The sequence below is a fragment of the Aspergillus lucknowensis genome, assembly GCF_044049455.1.
Source record: "Aspergillus lucknowensis strain CBS 449.75 chromosome Unknown BJX67scaffold_71, whole genome shotgun sequence".
Taxonomy (NCBI): Eukaryota; Fungi; Ascomycota; class Eurotiomycetes; order Eurotiales; family Aspergillaceae; genus Aspergillus; species Aspergillus lucknowensis.
This window is the reverse complement of record NW_027263615.1, coordinates 29554-41617: the sequence shown is the minus strand read 5'-3', so window position 1 is coordinate 41617 and position 12064 is coordinate 29554. Positions and strand designations below refer to the sequence as shown.

The 12064-nt window shown below is 60.4% G+C and overlaps 8 protein-coding genes across 8 annotated transcripts; 3 read left to right on the top strand and 5 right to left on the bottom strand.

Moving 5' to 3' along the window:
- Positions 1-146: 146 nt before the first annotated feature.
- Positions 147-970, top strand: BJX67DRAFT_385828 (DUF3237 domain-containing protein; the record flags this gene model as incomplete). The annotated part of the gene is made up of 6 exons (XM_071033944.1): positions 147-197; positions 262-289; positions 349-387; positions 466-592; positions 654-766; positions 819-970. The coding sequence occupies 6 exons, from the start codon at positions 147-149 to the stop codon at positions 968-970; spliced, it is 510 nt and encodes a 169-aa protein (XP_070881181.1).
- Positions 971-1282: 312 nt separating this feature from the next.
- On the top strand, positions 1283-2585 carry BJX67DRAFT_385827 (SDR family oxidoreductase; the record flags this gene model as incomplete). Its single annotated transcript, XM_071033943.1, has 9 exons — positions 1283-1317; positions 1371-1423; positions 1487-1655; positions 1705-1712; positions 1772-1945; positions 2010-2082; positions 2139-2275; positions 2340-2476; positions 2535-2585. 9 exons carry the CDS (start codon positions 1283-1285, stop codon positions 2583-2585), a joined length of 837 nt encoding a protein of 278 aa, XP_070881180.1.
- Positions 2586-3380: 795 nt separating this feature from the next.
- Positions 3381-4855, bottom strand: BJX67DRAFT_391477 (FAD-dependent oxidoreductase; the record flags this gene model as incomplete). Its single annotated transcript, XM_071034789.1, has 2 exons — positions 3381-3449; positions 3512-4855. 2 exons carry the CDS (start codon positions 4853-4855, stop codon positions 3381-3383), a joined length of 1413 nt encoding a protein of 470 aa, XP_070881179.1.
- A 192-nt stretch (positions 4856-5047) lies between these two features.
- On the bottom strand, positions 5048-6114 carry BJX67DRAFT_385825 (uncharacterized protein; the record flags this gene model as incomplete). Its single annotated transcript, XM_071033942.1, has 2 exons — positions 5048-5450; positions 5525-6114. The coding sequence occupies 2 exons, from the start codon at positions 6112-6114 to the stop codon at positions 5048-5050; spliced, it is 993 nt and encodes a 330-aa protein (XP_070881178.1).
- A 236-nt stretch (positions 6115-6350) lies between these two features.
- BJX67DRAFT_385824 (cytochrome P450) lies at positions 6351-7916 on the top strand (the record flags this gene model as incomplete). The annotated part of the gene is made up of 1 exon (XM_071033941.1): positions 6351-7916. One exon carries the CDS (start codon positions 6351-6353, stop codon positions 7914-7916), a length of 1566 nt encoding a protein of 521 aa, XP_070881177.1.
- Positions 7917-8077: 161 nt separating this feature from the next.
- On the bottom strand, positions 8078-9128 carry BJX67DRAFT_375429 (aldo/keto reductase family protein; the record flags this gene model as incomplete). Its single annotated transcript, XM_071031690.1, has 2 exons — positions 8078-8540; positions 8599-9128. 2 exons carry the CDS (start codon positions 9126-9128, stop codon positions 8078-8080), a joined length of 993 nt encoding a protein of 330 aa, XP_070881176.1.
- Positions 9129-9299: 171 nt separating this feature from the next.
- BJX67DRAFT_385822 (alpha/beta fold hydrolase) lies at positions 9300-10358 on the bottom strand (the record flags this gene model as incomplete). Its single annotated transcript, XM_071033940.1, has 1 exon — positions 9300-10358. The coding sequence occupies one exon, from the start codon at positions 10356-10358 to the stop codon at positions 9300-9302; it is 1059 nt and encodes a 352-aa protein (XP_070881175.1).
- Positions 10359-10424: 66 nt separating this feature from the next.
- BJX67DRAFT_366817 (uncharacterized protein) lies at positions 10425-11972 on the bottom strand. The gene has a single exon (XM_071030447.1). The coding sequence runs from the start codon at positions 11849-11851 to the stop codon at positions 11138-11140; it is 714 nt and encodes a 237-aa protein (XP_070881174.1). The 5' UTR covers positions 11852-11972; the 3' UTR covers positions 10425-11137.
- Between the last annotated feature and the right edge of the window lie 92 nt (positions 11973-12064).

The following is a 12064-nucleotide window of genomic DNA, read 5'->3' as shown; positions in this document are numbered from 1 at the left end:
AAGACAGGATCCTGCATGATGCCCGAATGCCCGCAGTCACCGAGACCCATGTCGACTCTTCAAATAAGACATGAACAACAAGCAATCAGTGCTTGCTGTATCATTGCAAAACAGCACGTCGTCTTCACAGTTCACATTCTCTCGACATGACCCAAATGTCCGGTTTTCCCACGCTGCGCCCAGCCTACATTCTCAAGGTGCCACGAACAACGCTGTTCCCTGCATTGACGAACACACCAGCTAATCTCTCCAATTTACCAGTTACGAGTAGGCGAGGGAAATCCCGTCGGTATGTGCCCTTCACCGGACGAGCCCACAGGCATCAGCTAACACCAGTCTCTACTGCAGGCGCGGTGCAGTCCGGGTCCGAATTCGTCCACTACGCAAGTCCCTCATCTGCCATACACTACTACCTATTACTCGGGCATAGCTGACGTAGAATTATAACCAAACAGGCAACTCCAGAAGGCACAATCTCTACAATTCCGGGTGCCGCCCCCGAAGTCAACGCGCAGGTTCTCTTCGCCGGGGACTGGCTGTATTTCGACCCGGATAAGCAGCATGCACGGATGAACGTCAAGGGTGTTGCTCGGTAGGTCTCCTACTGGACGACCTTGTGTATGCAGATCAGAGCAGCTAACAGGAGCGAACAGCACACTGCGAGGCGAAGGGATCAACTTTTCGTATTCGGGCGTCTCGAAGGTCACCCCGGAGCTGGCGGGGATCTTCTCGGGCCAGCCCCGGACGGTTCCGTTTGGATTGTCGAGTAGGTTGTTTCTGCCTCTGTGTCATCTTCTTCATGCTAATGTCGCCACTAGCTATGCGTGTTATTTTCGAAGTCGGAAGTGAGCGGCTGAAGGAGCTGGAGAACTCGACGTGGATTGGGAATGGGCGGTTCCTGTACGAGGAGGGCAAGCTGCTGGTGGAAGTCCGGATAGCGCAGGTTGTTGCAAGCGAGGATATGGACTGATGAGCCTATGCTATGTGGTTATGTTTGTTGAATAGGGATTCCTTTGTCCACGGGATAGTAGTACATCTATTGTTTCCAGAGAAAGAATGGATCGATCGAGCTCTCTGTTCCTTTGCGTCCCCGAGTGGGATTTCAAATGCCCGATACGGGCAAGTGCGTCAAGCATCGTGTCGGGTATTGCGAGTCGGCGATTAGATAGCTGTCAACGGCGTGCGAACAAGACATATACAATGCCGGCCAGTTGATCTCTCATCCTATACCATAATTCAGCGTCTCCAGGTGCAGTGAACGATATCTATCACTACCAAAACAATGCAGAAACAGACCAAGTCTGTCCTCATTACCGGGTATGCCCCAATCATCGATAATGTGAGATCTCGCCCTCATCATCCTGTCTCAGCTGTGGAAAGGGTGGAATTGGACATGCCCTGGCCGTTGAGTTCCAGAACAAAGGTATGAACAGACCAGGAACAGGACCGTAATCGACTTCAGCATGCTAAGCAGCGTGCACCCAAGGCTACTCGGTGTTCACGACTCTCCTGGCCCATGAGCCCCGAGACCACCTGACGGATATCGGCATCACAGCCGTAACCACCGATGTGACGAGCGACGAGCAGGTGCGGTCCTTGCGAGAGGTGATTTCGGCCAAAACGGGCGGCAGGCTGGATGTCCTGGTCAATAATGCGTATGTCTGCCGTCTACAGCCCTGTCTACCACATACTGACGAAGTCCAGTGGCATTTGTAGGTGGCGCCCTACGCGGGAAACTCCATACTATACGCAACTGACACGAATTATCCAGGCTACACAATGACAGGAACCGACACAGACGTGCAGGAAGTCGAGAAGATGTTCGCCGTCAATGTCTTCGGCCCCATGCGCATGGTCCACGTTTTCCACCCCCTGCTTATCCGCGCGCAGGGCAAGGTCGTCAACATCGGGAGCGTCGGCGGCATCGTGCCTTATGTTTACGGCTGTGGGTTCGCTCCGTGTTGGACAGATGTGAATAACTAACTCCTGACTGACTGATCCCGTTATAGCCAGCTACAATGCCTCCAAGGCGGCGCTGCATCATTGGGGGAATACCTTGAGGGTTGAGTTGAAGCCCCTGGGGTGAGTGACGTGTCATCTCTACCTGCTCCGTGACAGACTGGCGTAACCCTTTGCAGAGTCGACGTGATCAATATCATCTCCGGCGAGATCGGCACCAACATTCTCAAGCGGGACCGTGGTCGGCAACTCCCTGATGATTCCTTCTACCGGCCTCTGGCGGAGGAATTCCAGAGCCACGTCCGCAGAACCCCGAGTCAGTGATTCAATGCCTGAAGTTGAAGAAGTCGATTACCAGTACACTGACTTGACTACGATAGAAACAACACCGCCTCATGTGTATGCCAAGTCGGTGGTTGCAGAAGTGACGAAGCAAACGTCGCGCATCTGGTTTTGGACGGGGGCGACGACCAGTCTTGTCTGGTTTGGAGACACGTTCCTGCCGAGATGGATATGGGTGAGTGGAAGCTCTTTCTCTCGTGTTGCAAGGCTGTGGCAGGCTGATGAGGACTTAGGATGGGCTCTTTACTCGCGAGTTCAATCTGGCCAAGTTATCAAGCACGTAGTCAGGATATATTGATCTAACGTGATTCTGTCATGCAATGACACTTCTAGCCTAGAAATAACTTGGAATGTCCAACTAAGACCCCTCTACCAACGCCTCCAGATGCCTCCCCGTAGCAAGCCCATATTCTCTCACCAGCCATGCACCCCCCAGCAAGGCCGCTTCCCCCCCAAGCAAGAAAGCTCCTACTGACCAGGCCCCAAGCACGCCCCAGGACGTCTTCACGATCCCTGCCGCCTTGACATCCCATATCGACAGCCCGACCCACACAGCCGTCGCAAGACTTCCGGGCTCAATCCCAAGCCCAATCCCAATCTCATCTTCCCCCAGCCACAGTGCATACAGCCTCGCCGCAACAGCCAGTACGCACAAGGTACCCACCGTCCGCTGGATGGCGCGCACATCGCACCGAACATTATCCAGCCGATCTTGTTGGATCGTACTCGGTCCAAAGGCAGACTGGGCGAGGAAGCGCTGTGCGACGGCGACGATGACTGGGAGGAAGAAAGGGAGGAAGGGGAGGAAGGGGAGGAAAGGGGGTTCCGTCTCCATATCCGTCCCGAGTCCAGAAATGAAAGTGAAAAGGCCGAACAAACAGAATGTGATCGGGAGGACGCCCCGCGTATACACCAGATCCGTGGTGCGCATATCTGCAGACTTGAACACGCCGACGGGCGAGCAGAGGTAATGCAGGAGGTAGTACACGGGGAGAAGGCGTGGTGGATTGTACAGGACCAGCACAGCCCAGATTACCGCAAAGCGCAGGACGTTGAATGCGTTTGCGCGGCGCGCGGATTCAATGAGGGCGACTGCGTACCAGATTGTCAGGGTGGAGGCTGATGCAGTTGTAGGGGTCAGACTCGTGCTGATAGCAGTCGTAGTAGCGGGTGTGAATGCACATGCCACCAGCGGAAGCGCAAGACAGACCCGTTTCCAGTCGAGAGGGGGCTCGTGCTCGATGCCTTGCGCAGGGTTGAAGGGGGTGTGTCCCCGTAGCGAGCGTGGGGGAGGAGGGAGGTACTTGATGCAGCGCGCCCCGACCCACGAGTCGCAGGCGATGTTGACCGGGGTGTCGCCAGCGTAGGGGAGAACAAACCGGGCGAGGATGCGCTCCTTGAAGCTGCGCAGGGCCTGCAGGCGAGTGACCTCTGCGGCGGCGCGGATGGTGCTCGTGGCGCGGGCGTGCATGTCGGTTTCGAATGCACGCAGGGCATCGGTTATTTCTGTGATTTCTGGTTGAGTGGCTGCCCGTGAATTGCTGGCAAGTTCCCAGATCGCGTTGGCCAGCGCTGCGGCGGACTCGATGGCCAGCATGCCGCCGGCCCCGGAGTTGGGAGTCATCTTGTGGGCGCTGTCGCCGATGCACACGATGCGATTCCCAGCCCAGTGCTGGAAGTCGGCCTCCTCCAGCGCCGTGAGGGTCGCCTGCTTGGTTGCCTTCCAGATATGCGCGAGGGTGATGCTGCCCTGGGGCCGGATGGGGAGATGCAGATGCTCACCGACGAACTTCTCTGCGTCCTCGGTCGTGAAGCGCGGGATTTGCGCAGCGCCACGGTAGACGCAGGGCATCCGGCCAAAAAGAAACCAGTAGACCTGGTCGCCCTTCCCTGTGATGACGAGCGTGGATACATCGACTGCCTGCGTGACGTCGTACGAGCCCGCATCCAGGCCGCGAACGGGGTCCGCGATGCCAAAGAGACACTTGTACTCGGCTGTCAGACGATCATCTTCATCTGCTTCTGCGTTTTGCTGCCACATGGCCGTCCGCGCCGTGCTGTGGACGCCATCTGCGCCGACGACAATATCCCCCGTGTATCTCGTCCCATCTGCGCAGACCACGACCGCGTTCTCTTTGCCCTGCTCGATCGAAACCACCTTCTTCCCTGTGAGGACGGCCGCGCGCTGGCGGATCGCTTCCCAAAGTACGCGGAGCAGCTCTCTCCTTTCCAAAAACGCCACGGGATACCCCGTCCGCTTCGGGATCAACTTGAACATTTCAGTGCGCGCCCCGGCCAGACATTGTCCCGTCTCATCGTGCACGCCCTCGCTGGAGATCGGGAAGAGGAGTGTCGACAGCGTCTCGTACACGCCCAGCTGGTCGAGGATGCGGCTCCCATTTGGCGCGAGGCCGATGGACGCGCCGACCTGGGGGGTGAGCGTGTCGCGGCGCTCGAGGAGGACATACTTGATGGGCACGGGGGAGTGTTCGAGGGCGAGGGCGAGGGTGAGGCCTGCGACGCCGCCGCCAATAATGATGACCTGGATTGTCATGGCTGTCAATAGGGGATGGCCTCGTACAGGCCGATGGGGCCACAGTGGACACAATTAAGAGCAGGCTTTCTTGGATACGATGAGGCGAATCCCCGAGCTGCGCATCCCCGGCATCGGCAACTGCTGGATCACCGATGGGCAGGAAGAAGATTCAGCATCGAATTAAGCCATATTGCGACTGATCACATCGAATTAAGCAATATTACGACTAATCGAAGGCACTCTCTGCTCCAGGATCTCCATCAGCTCCTTCCACACCTTCTCCTGCGCCCGGGCACCGTCCTTCCCCCGCACAAACGGCGAGAGTGCCGCCTCCTCAATCTTGCCGTCATTGAGGTACTTCCCGTGGCTCTCTGGCCCCATGGCAATCGCCGTAACGAGGGTGCGCGCCCCGACCTCTGTCTCGCGCGCAATCGCCTTCCCCAGCAGCCGGAATGTCGACGCCGTGAGCCCGCGCGCGTTTGCGATCAGGCCGGAGGTGGTGAATCCCGGGGTGAACGAGTTGACAATGATGGTTGGTTTGCCAGTGCTGTCGAGGAGTCTGCGGGCTAGCTCGCGCGCCAGGAGGATCTGGAGGAGCTTGGATGCGGAGTATCTAGATAGTATGGTTAGACGGAGATATCCTAAAGCCGCGCTAGGAGGATCAAGAGTAGAAGGGGAGTGGCAGACCGCAGACGCATCTTTGCACGTTTCGGGTCGTTCAAGGCCTCAAAGGTGTTGGGTTCCTTCCACTCCGGGAGATTCGTCATGACATGGCGATCAGAGGCGACGATGCTGAGCCGGGGGAGCTCCCTCTGCGAGGCAGAGGCAGAGGCGCGAAGAACCGGAAGCAGCAGCAGCGCCAGGAGGAAGGTGTTGATCACGTTCACGGTCAGGGTGCTCTCGTAGCCGTCCTGCAGCACGAATTCATCCGCGAAGATGCCCGCGTTGAGAAGCACGGCGTCAAGCCGGTCCAGACTGCGCATCTGCTCCGCGAACGCCTGCACCGAGACATGGCTGGCCATGTCCACCTCGTAGACACGCACGGCGTCCGGGCGGTTTGTGGATGCTTCGAGGAGCTCCTTTGCGGCGTCCCCGCTGGGGAGCGAGCGCACGGCCAGGAGGACGCGCGAGGCGTTCAGGCGGAGGAGATGGCGCGCAGCCTCGAAGCCCAGACCGCGGTTGCCTCCGGTGACGAGCACGGTCTGGCCGGAGAAGTCATGGTTGGGGAGGGCGGGAGTGACGAAGAGCTGCGAGTGGAGGAACGAGAGGGCGGCCATCTTGGTCTGGCTGAGTCTGACGTGAAGTCTGAGTCTGATTTCTGTCTCAGTTGTCTGTCTCAGATGTCTCTGTCTGAGTCTGAAGGCCGTTATATGCCCGAGGCTTTGAAGGATCGGGCACTCGGAGAAGGCTCTATTACCGAGGGCTATACAAGTAAAGACTGGGCAGCAAATCGGGCAGCTAAGTCGCAGCTAACGGGCAGCTTACTGGCAGCGAACTGGCCTTTCGTATTGAGATGCTCCTTGCAGTCGCTTACAGCGCGTGCAGCGTCGTCGCCGCGTTCGTCGTGATCCAGCTCTTCTCGCGATCCAGACTCCCCAATGTGCCCATTGTCGGCGCAAAGCCCGGCGAGTGGTTTCCTCTGCTGCGAGCGCGATGGCGAAACACCTTCCAGCCGCGCGCGGCCGCTGAGGCCGCATACAACGAGCACCGCGAGCAGGCGTGCATCTTCCCCATGGCCGGCGCACCCGACTTCGTGCAGCTGCCCCTGAAGGAGGCCCAGTGGCTCATCGACCGGCCGGACAGCGAGGTCAGCGTCAAGGACAGCATCGTCGACTCGCTGCAGCTCGACCACACGCTGATGGACCCGCGGCTCGTCCACCAGCCCGCCCACACGAGCGTGATCTCCGGGCCGCTGACCCGCGAGACGGCGAACCTGATCCCCCAGCTGCTCGAGGAGATCCGCGACGCCATCGACTCGCTCTGGGGCACCGACCGCGACCAGCCTCGCGCGGTGTGTGTGTTCACCACCATGTCGCGCGTCATCGGCCAGGCCACCAACCGCGCCTTCGTTGGCCTCCCCCTCTGTCGCGATCCGGCGCTGCTCGAGACGGCCATGGCCTTCTCCATGGACATCCCCATCGGCGCGACGCTGCTGCAGTTCTTCCCCCGGATGCTGCGCCCGCTCGTGGCGCCGCTGATCACGCTGCCCAACCGCCTGCACACCCGCCGCGCAACGCGCCTCTTGCGCCCCGAGATCCAGCGCCGCCTCGCAGCCTACGCAGGCCCGAAGACCGGGCCCAACGACTTCCTCCAGTGGTCCATCGACCAGGCGCAGTCGCTGCAAGATCCGTATTTTGGGAAAGTCGAGACGCTCGCCGGCCGCATCCTGCTCAACAACTTCACCTCCATCCACACCTCCTCCTTCGCCATCACCCACGCCCTGCTCGACCTGGCCGCGTCGACAACCACGCCCACGACCAGCAACTACACGGCCGAGCTGCGCCGCGAAATCACCGCCGCACTGCACGCGCACGACAGCACATACAGCAAGCGCAGCCTCGCCGCCATGCCCAAGCTCGACAGCACGCTCCGCGAGTCCCAGCGCCTCAACTCCTTCGTCATCACCGCCACAAACCGCATGGTGGCCGCGCCCGCCGGCGTTACCACGCCCTCGGGCCTGCACGTCCCGCGCGGCACGATGCTCTGCGCCCCGGCCTACGGCGTCCTGCACGACGCAGAGATCTACCCGGAGCCGGAGGAATTCCGAGCGTTCCGCTTCGCCGAGAAACGAGAGGCCATCGGTGACGAACAGGGGCAGGGGTATATCTCGCGTGCGCGCCAGGCCTGGACGACCACCAGCCCGGAGTACCCGGCCTTCGGGCATGGGCGGCACGCGTGTCTGGGGCGGTTCTTTGCGTCGACGCTGCTGAAGCTGATTCTGGCGTATGTGCTGGAGAACTACGAGATCGGGGGGGAGGTTGATCGCGAGGGGAAGGGGACGCAGAGGGAGGAGAACTTCTGGTTTGGGGGGAATCGCACGCCGCCGATGAAGGCTGAGATTGTTGTGAGGAGGATGTAGATGATAGATTGAATCAGATGATACTTTGAATCAGATGATAGTTTGAATCAAGAAGCTTATGCTCGCTGTCATGGTGTACATTCGATGTCTGTAAACTACTACCATGAGCTACATTCTTATCAAGTAATTCATCGCTCTCAGTCCGCTGCCATTGTATCCAGCTAAGTGTTTGTCTCGAAAATAGGAGGCCAGCGCTCGCCAGCGATGGTAAAAGCCTTCAGGATCCCATCCAGCTCCTCCAGCTCGTCGTCCGTCACGTCCACCAGCGTGCCATTCTCCGCCACGCGTTCCGGCGTCGACGACCCTGGAATCGGCACAATCGTGGCTCCCGGGCCCAGTCGCCGCGCCTGCGCAACGGTCCAGCTCACCGCGAGCTGCCCGGGCGTGCAGCCCTTCCTGGCCGCAACCTCCATGACCCTCTTGACAAACGGCACGTTCTTCTCAAAGTTCGCCTCCTGGAAGCGCGGGAAGCCGAACTTGAGCAGCAGCGAGTCGGCGGGGATGTCGGAGAACTTGACCTGGCCCGTCAGGATGCCCCGGCCCATGGGCGAGTAGGCGATGATGGGGATGCCGTACTGCGCGCAGGCGGCGGCAACGCCGTTGTCGAGGATATCCGGCGAGAACCTCCCTGTCTGTGAGCATGACAACCACTTCAGTAGGGATGTAGAGGTATTCAGCATACATGGAAAGCTCTGCCTCGACCGCAGCGATATCGGCATGCTTGACGGCCTCGTGGATTGTCTCGGCGCGCACCTCCGACAAGCCAATGCCTCCGATCTTGCCGGCATCGATGTACTCCTTCATCACGCCAAAGGTGACCTCCAGGGGCACCTTGGGATCGCGGCGGCCAAACTGGAACACGTCGATTTTCTTGCGGCCCTTGAGCTGGGCGAGACAGTCGTCGATGGTGCGGCGCGTGTTCGCCGGCGAGGCATCCAGCTGGTGCGTGTCGGGGTTGATGCCGCCCTTGATGGTCAGCACGACCTTGTCGGCGTCCTCGGGATACGCTGCGAAGTAGCGCTCCAGCAGGACGAGGCTGTTGTACTCGGGGGCGCCGTAGAACTCGGCGCCGTTCCAGCAGGTGCAGCCGTTGGCGATGGCCGCGCGCAGGGTTGCGAATGCCTGGTCCTGCGAGGGGAGCGTCTCGCGCCAGGTCAGGCCCATCAGGCCCAGGCCGATGGAGCCGACTTGCTTGCCGGCGAGAGAGGGCATACTGAGACTCTTCGGAGGATGATTACGACAATTCGGGTATATAACTTGGGGGAAATTGGGGATATTCAGGATGAGGGGAAACGAGAGACTGTTATATCTGGCCTAAAAGCCGCCTAATCCCGATTGATGACCCTGATTCTCTTTCCTTCCCCCCCCTGCGATTCCCGATTATTACCGGCCCTCCAGCTTCCCTGCCAGAAACCTCAGCACCGCCGCATTCAGCACGTCTGGCTGCTCCAGATGCACCGCGTGGCCCGCCTCGATGGTCTCCTCCGTGAGATCGCAGCAGGCCGCGCGCATGGGCTCCGCCAGCCTGGACGTGACGGTGTCGCACACCAGGTCCCAGGCCGCGTGGACAAAGAGCACCGGCATCGTCAGCTGCTTCCTCTTCTCGTCGCCTCCATTATATGCTGCGTTCCGCTCGTGGTTGAGATAGTACGCCGCCCCCGGCCAGATCCCCGTCGCCAGCACATCCCCGACAAACGTGTCGAAGAGAATCCCGCTGCCCAAAGGCTCCCCGGCCACCTCGTCCACGCCCGGCGGCTTCTCACTCCCAAACAGCCACCCGGCCCTGCGCACCCGCGACATCATCGGCTCGACGCGATCGTGGTCCTCCGGCGGCCGCGGCGTCGGCTGCATCGCGAGCTTCAGGAACCCGGGAATGTCGCGCTCAAACCACGCCACCGTGTCCTCGAAATCCTCCTCGAACTTCTTCATGTAGTCCCACTGTCCATACTCGTACTCAGCCGCGGGGTATCGCTCCCGATTGACCAGCGGCAGGAAGCCCGCCCACCCGCGCTCGATCGTCCCAAACGGCACGCACAGGTTGACCAGCGCGCGCACGGTCTCCGGATGCTGCGTCGCCACGCTCGACGTCACCCCGGCGCCCCAGTCGTGCCCGACCCAGATCGCGGCCGTGCGGCCCGTGTGCGCGAGCAGGGCCATCATCGCACCCTCCACCAGCGATTCCTGGCTGTAGTCACTGGCGACGTGCCGCGCCGTGGACCGCCCGTACCCGGGCATGTCGGGGGCGATGGCGCGGAATCCCCGCGCGGCGAAAAACTCGAGCTGCCATTTCCAGGTGATTGCCGAGCCTGGCCAGCCGTGGACGAAGATGATCAGGGGGCCCGTGGCGGGGCCCGAGGCCAGGTAGTGGATCTTCTTGTGGTAGTTGTCGGAGTATGTATACGTCACCTCGTGGTGTGTCAGGTTGGTCGACATCTCTGCCATGATTGCGTACTGGGTTTAGCACATGTTATTCGGCTGTTGGCCCGGGTCTTATACAATGACGGCTGGCCCTCGGGGAATGGATCGGGAAACTAGCTGATCGATCTGTCTTCTGAACTAGATGTCCCTCTATATACAATGACCGGTACGGTGGGGTTGCTCGGGTATTGATAGCAGTCCCCGCCTCGATCTGGAACAGTCACAAGCTTCCAAGGTTTACTCCTTGATCTCTAGATTCTACACGTGCGATCCTGCAGTCAGGGGATCTCTCCCGACATCCTGGGTCCGATACCGCTCCCTCAGCCCTTCGGCCTTCTGCATCAACCACATATGCAGACAGCGGCATGCCATGAGATGCGCCGACTGCCCCGCCGCCGGCAGCCGCCCGATCGAGTGGCTGAACTCGTCGATGACGCGCTCGAGCTTGCGGAACTGCAGCAGCCACAGGTGCTGCTTCAGCTGCTCCTCCTCGTGCGGGTCGATTTGGAGCGAGCCCCAGGAGAGCCCTGGGCCTGGCGTTGACGCGGAGGCCGACGCCGACACGGCTGTGTGCGTGGAGACCGGCGTTGATGTCGAGCGGGATCCGGATGTGCTTGTCGAGGTCGAGACGGCCGTTGAGCCTCCTCCTCCTGCTGCTGTTGCACTGGGTGCGGATGTGCCGGGACGGGTCGAGGAGAAGACAGGGGGGTAGGAAGAAGAGGAGGAGGAGGAGGATATTGATGATGCATGGAGCAGCGTCTGGTCGAGGCTCTGAATGACGCGGCCCATGAGGAGACTGATTGTCACTGTACCCTATCATTCAGCAAAGCCCTAGGGAGCATAGAGAGCCTAAGCTGTAGCATGGTTGACATACTGATTGACATCTCGTCCTGCGTATTGCAGTGGCAGCTGAGACAGTCCGCCGAGACGTTGATTGCGCGACGCAGCTGCGACAGCTGTGCGTCGAATGACGCGCCCCCGCCGCCGCCGCCGCTGCTGCCGGGGATACCCCCATTATTTGGCGTTGAGCTCGAGCTGGACGAAAGCGACGGCAGAGACCCCAGCTCCTCCACCAGTCGCGAGACACAATTACACGAAGCAGACGGAGAACCAGCCGGCTCTCTCTCCATCTCTCTCTCCCTCTCCCCCTCCATCCCCCCGCCGTCTGGCTCCGATGGAAGATCGTAGTCCATAAACCCCGCATGCATCCCGGGATAGTCCAGGCCGGAGCCTGCCATGTGCTGATCGAGAAAGTCATATCCGGCCGACACGGACATGCCGAAGTCCGGGTTGTGCGCAAGGTCGTCGTACAGCCGACCCGGCGGAGACTGCATGTTGATCAACGAGGACAGTGCTGCGTCCGATGCGAGTCCCTGCGCCGGGGCATGAGAGGTAGACCTGTCGCTCGAGCCACTGCCACTGCCGCTGCCGCTGGTCGGAGTGGGCGCCGTCATGGAGCGGCCTCTGCTGGAGGGGATGGGATCTGATGGCGACGACGGGCCTGGGGTTTCGCTCATCACCACTGCTGAAGCTGCACCCACAGCAGCAGCGGCGGCAGCAGACTCGTGGGACGCGCCAATGCGCGGGGCGTTCTTGTGGCTCCGCCGCGACAGGCCGTAGACGCAATGGATACCGTGTTTCTCGCACCGCGCGCAGCGGGGCTTTGCCTGGCTGCAACGCACCTTGCTCTCGTTGCAAGCGTCGCATGAAGCTCGCAGCTTGGCAATTCT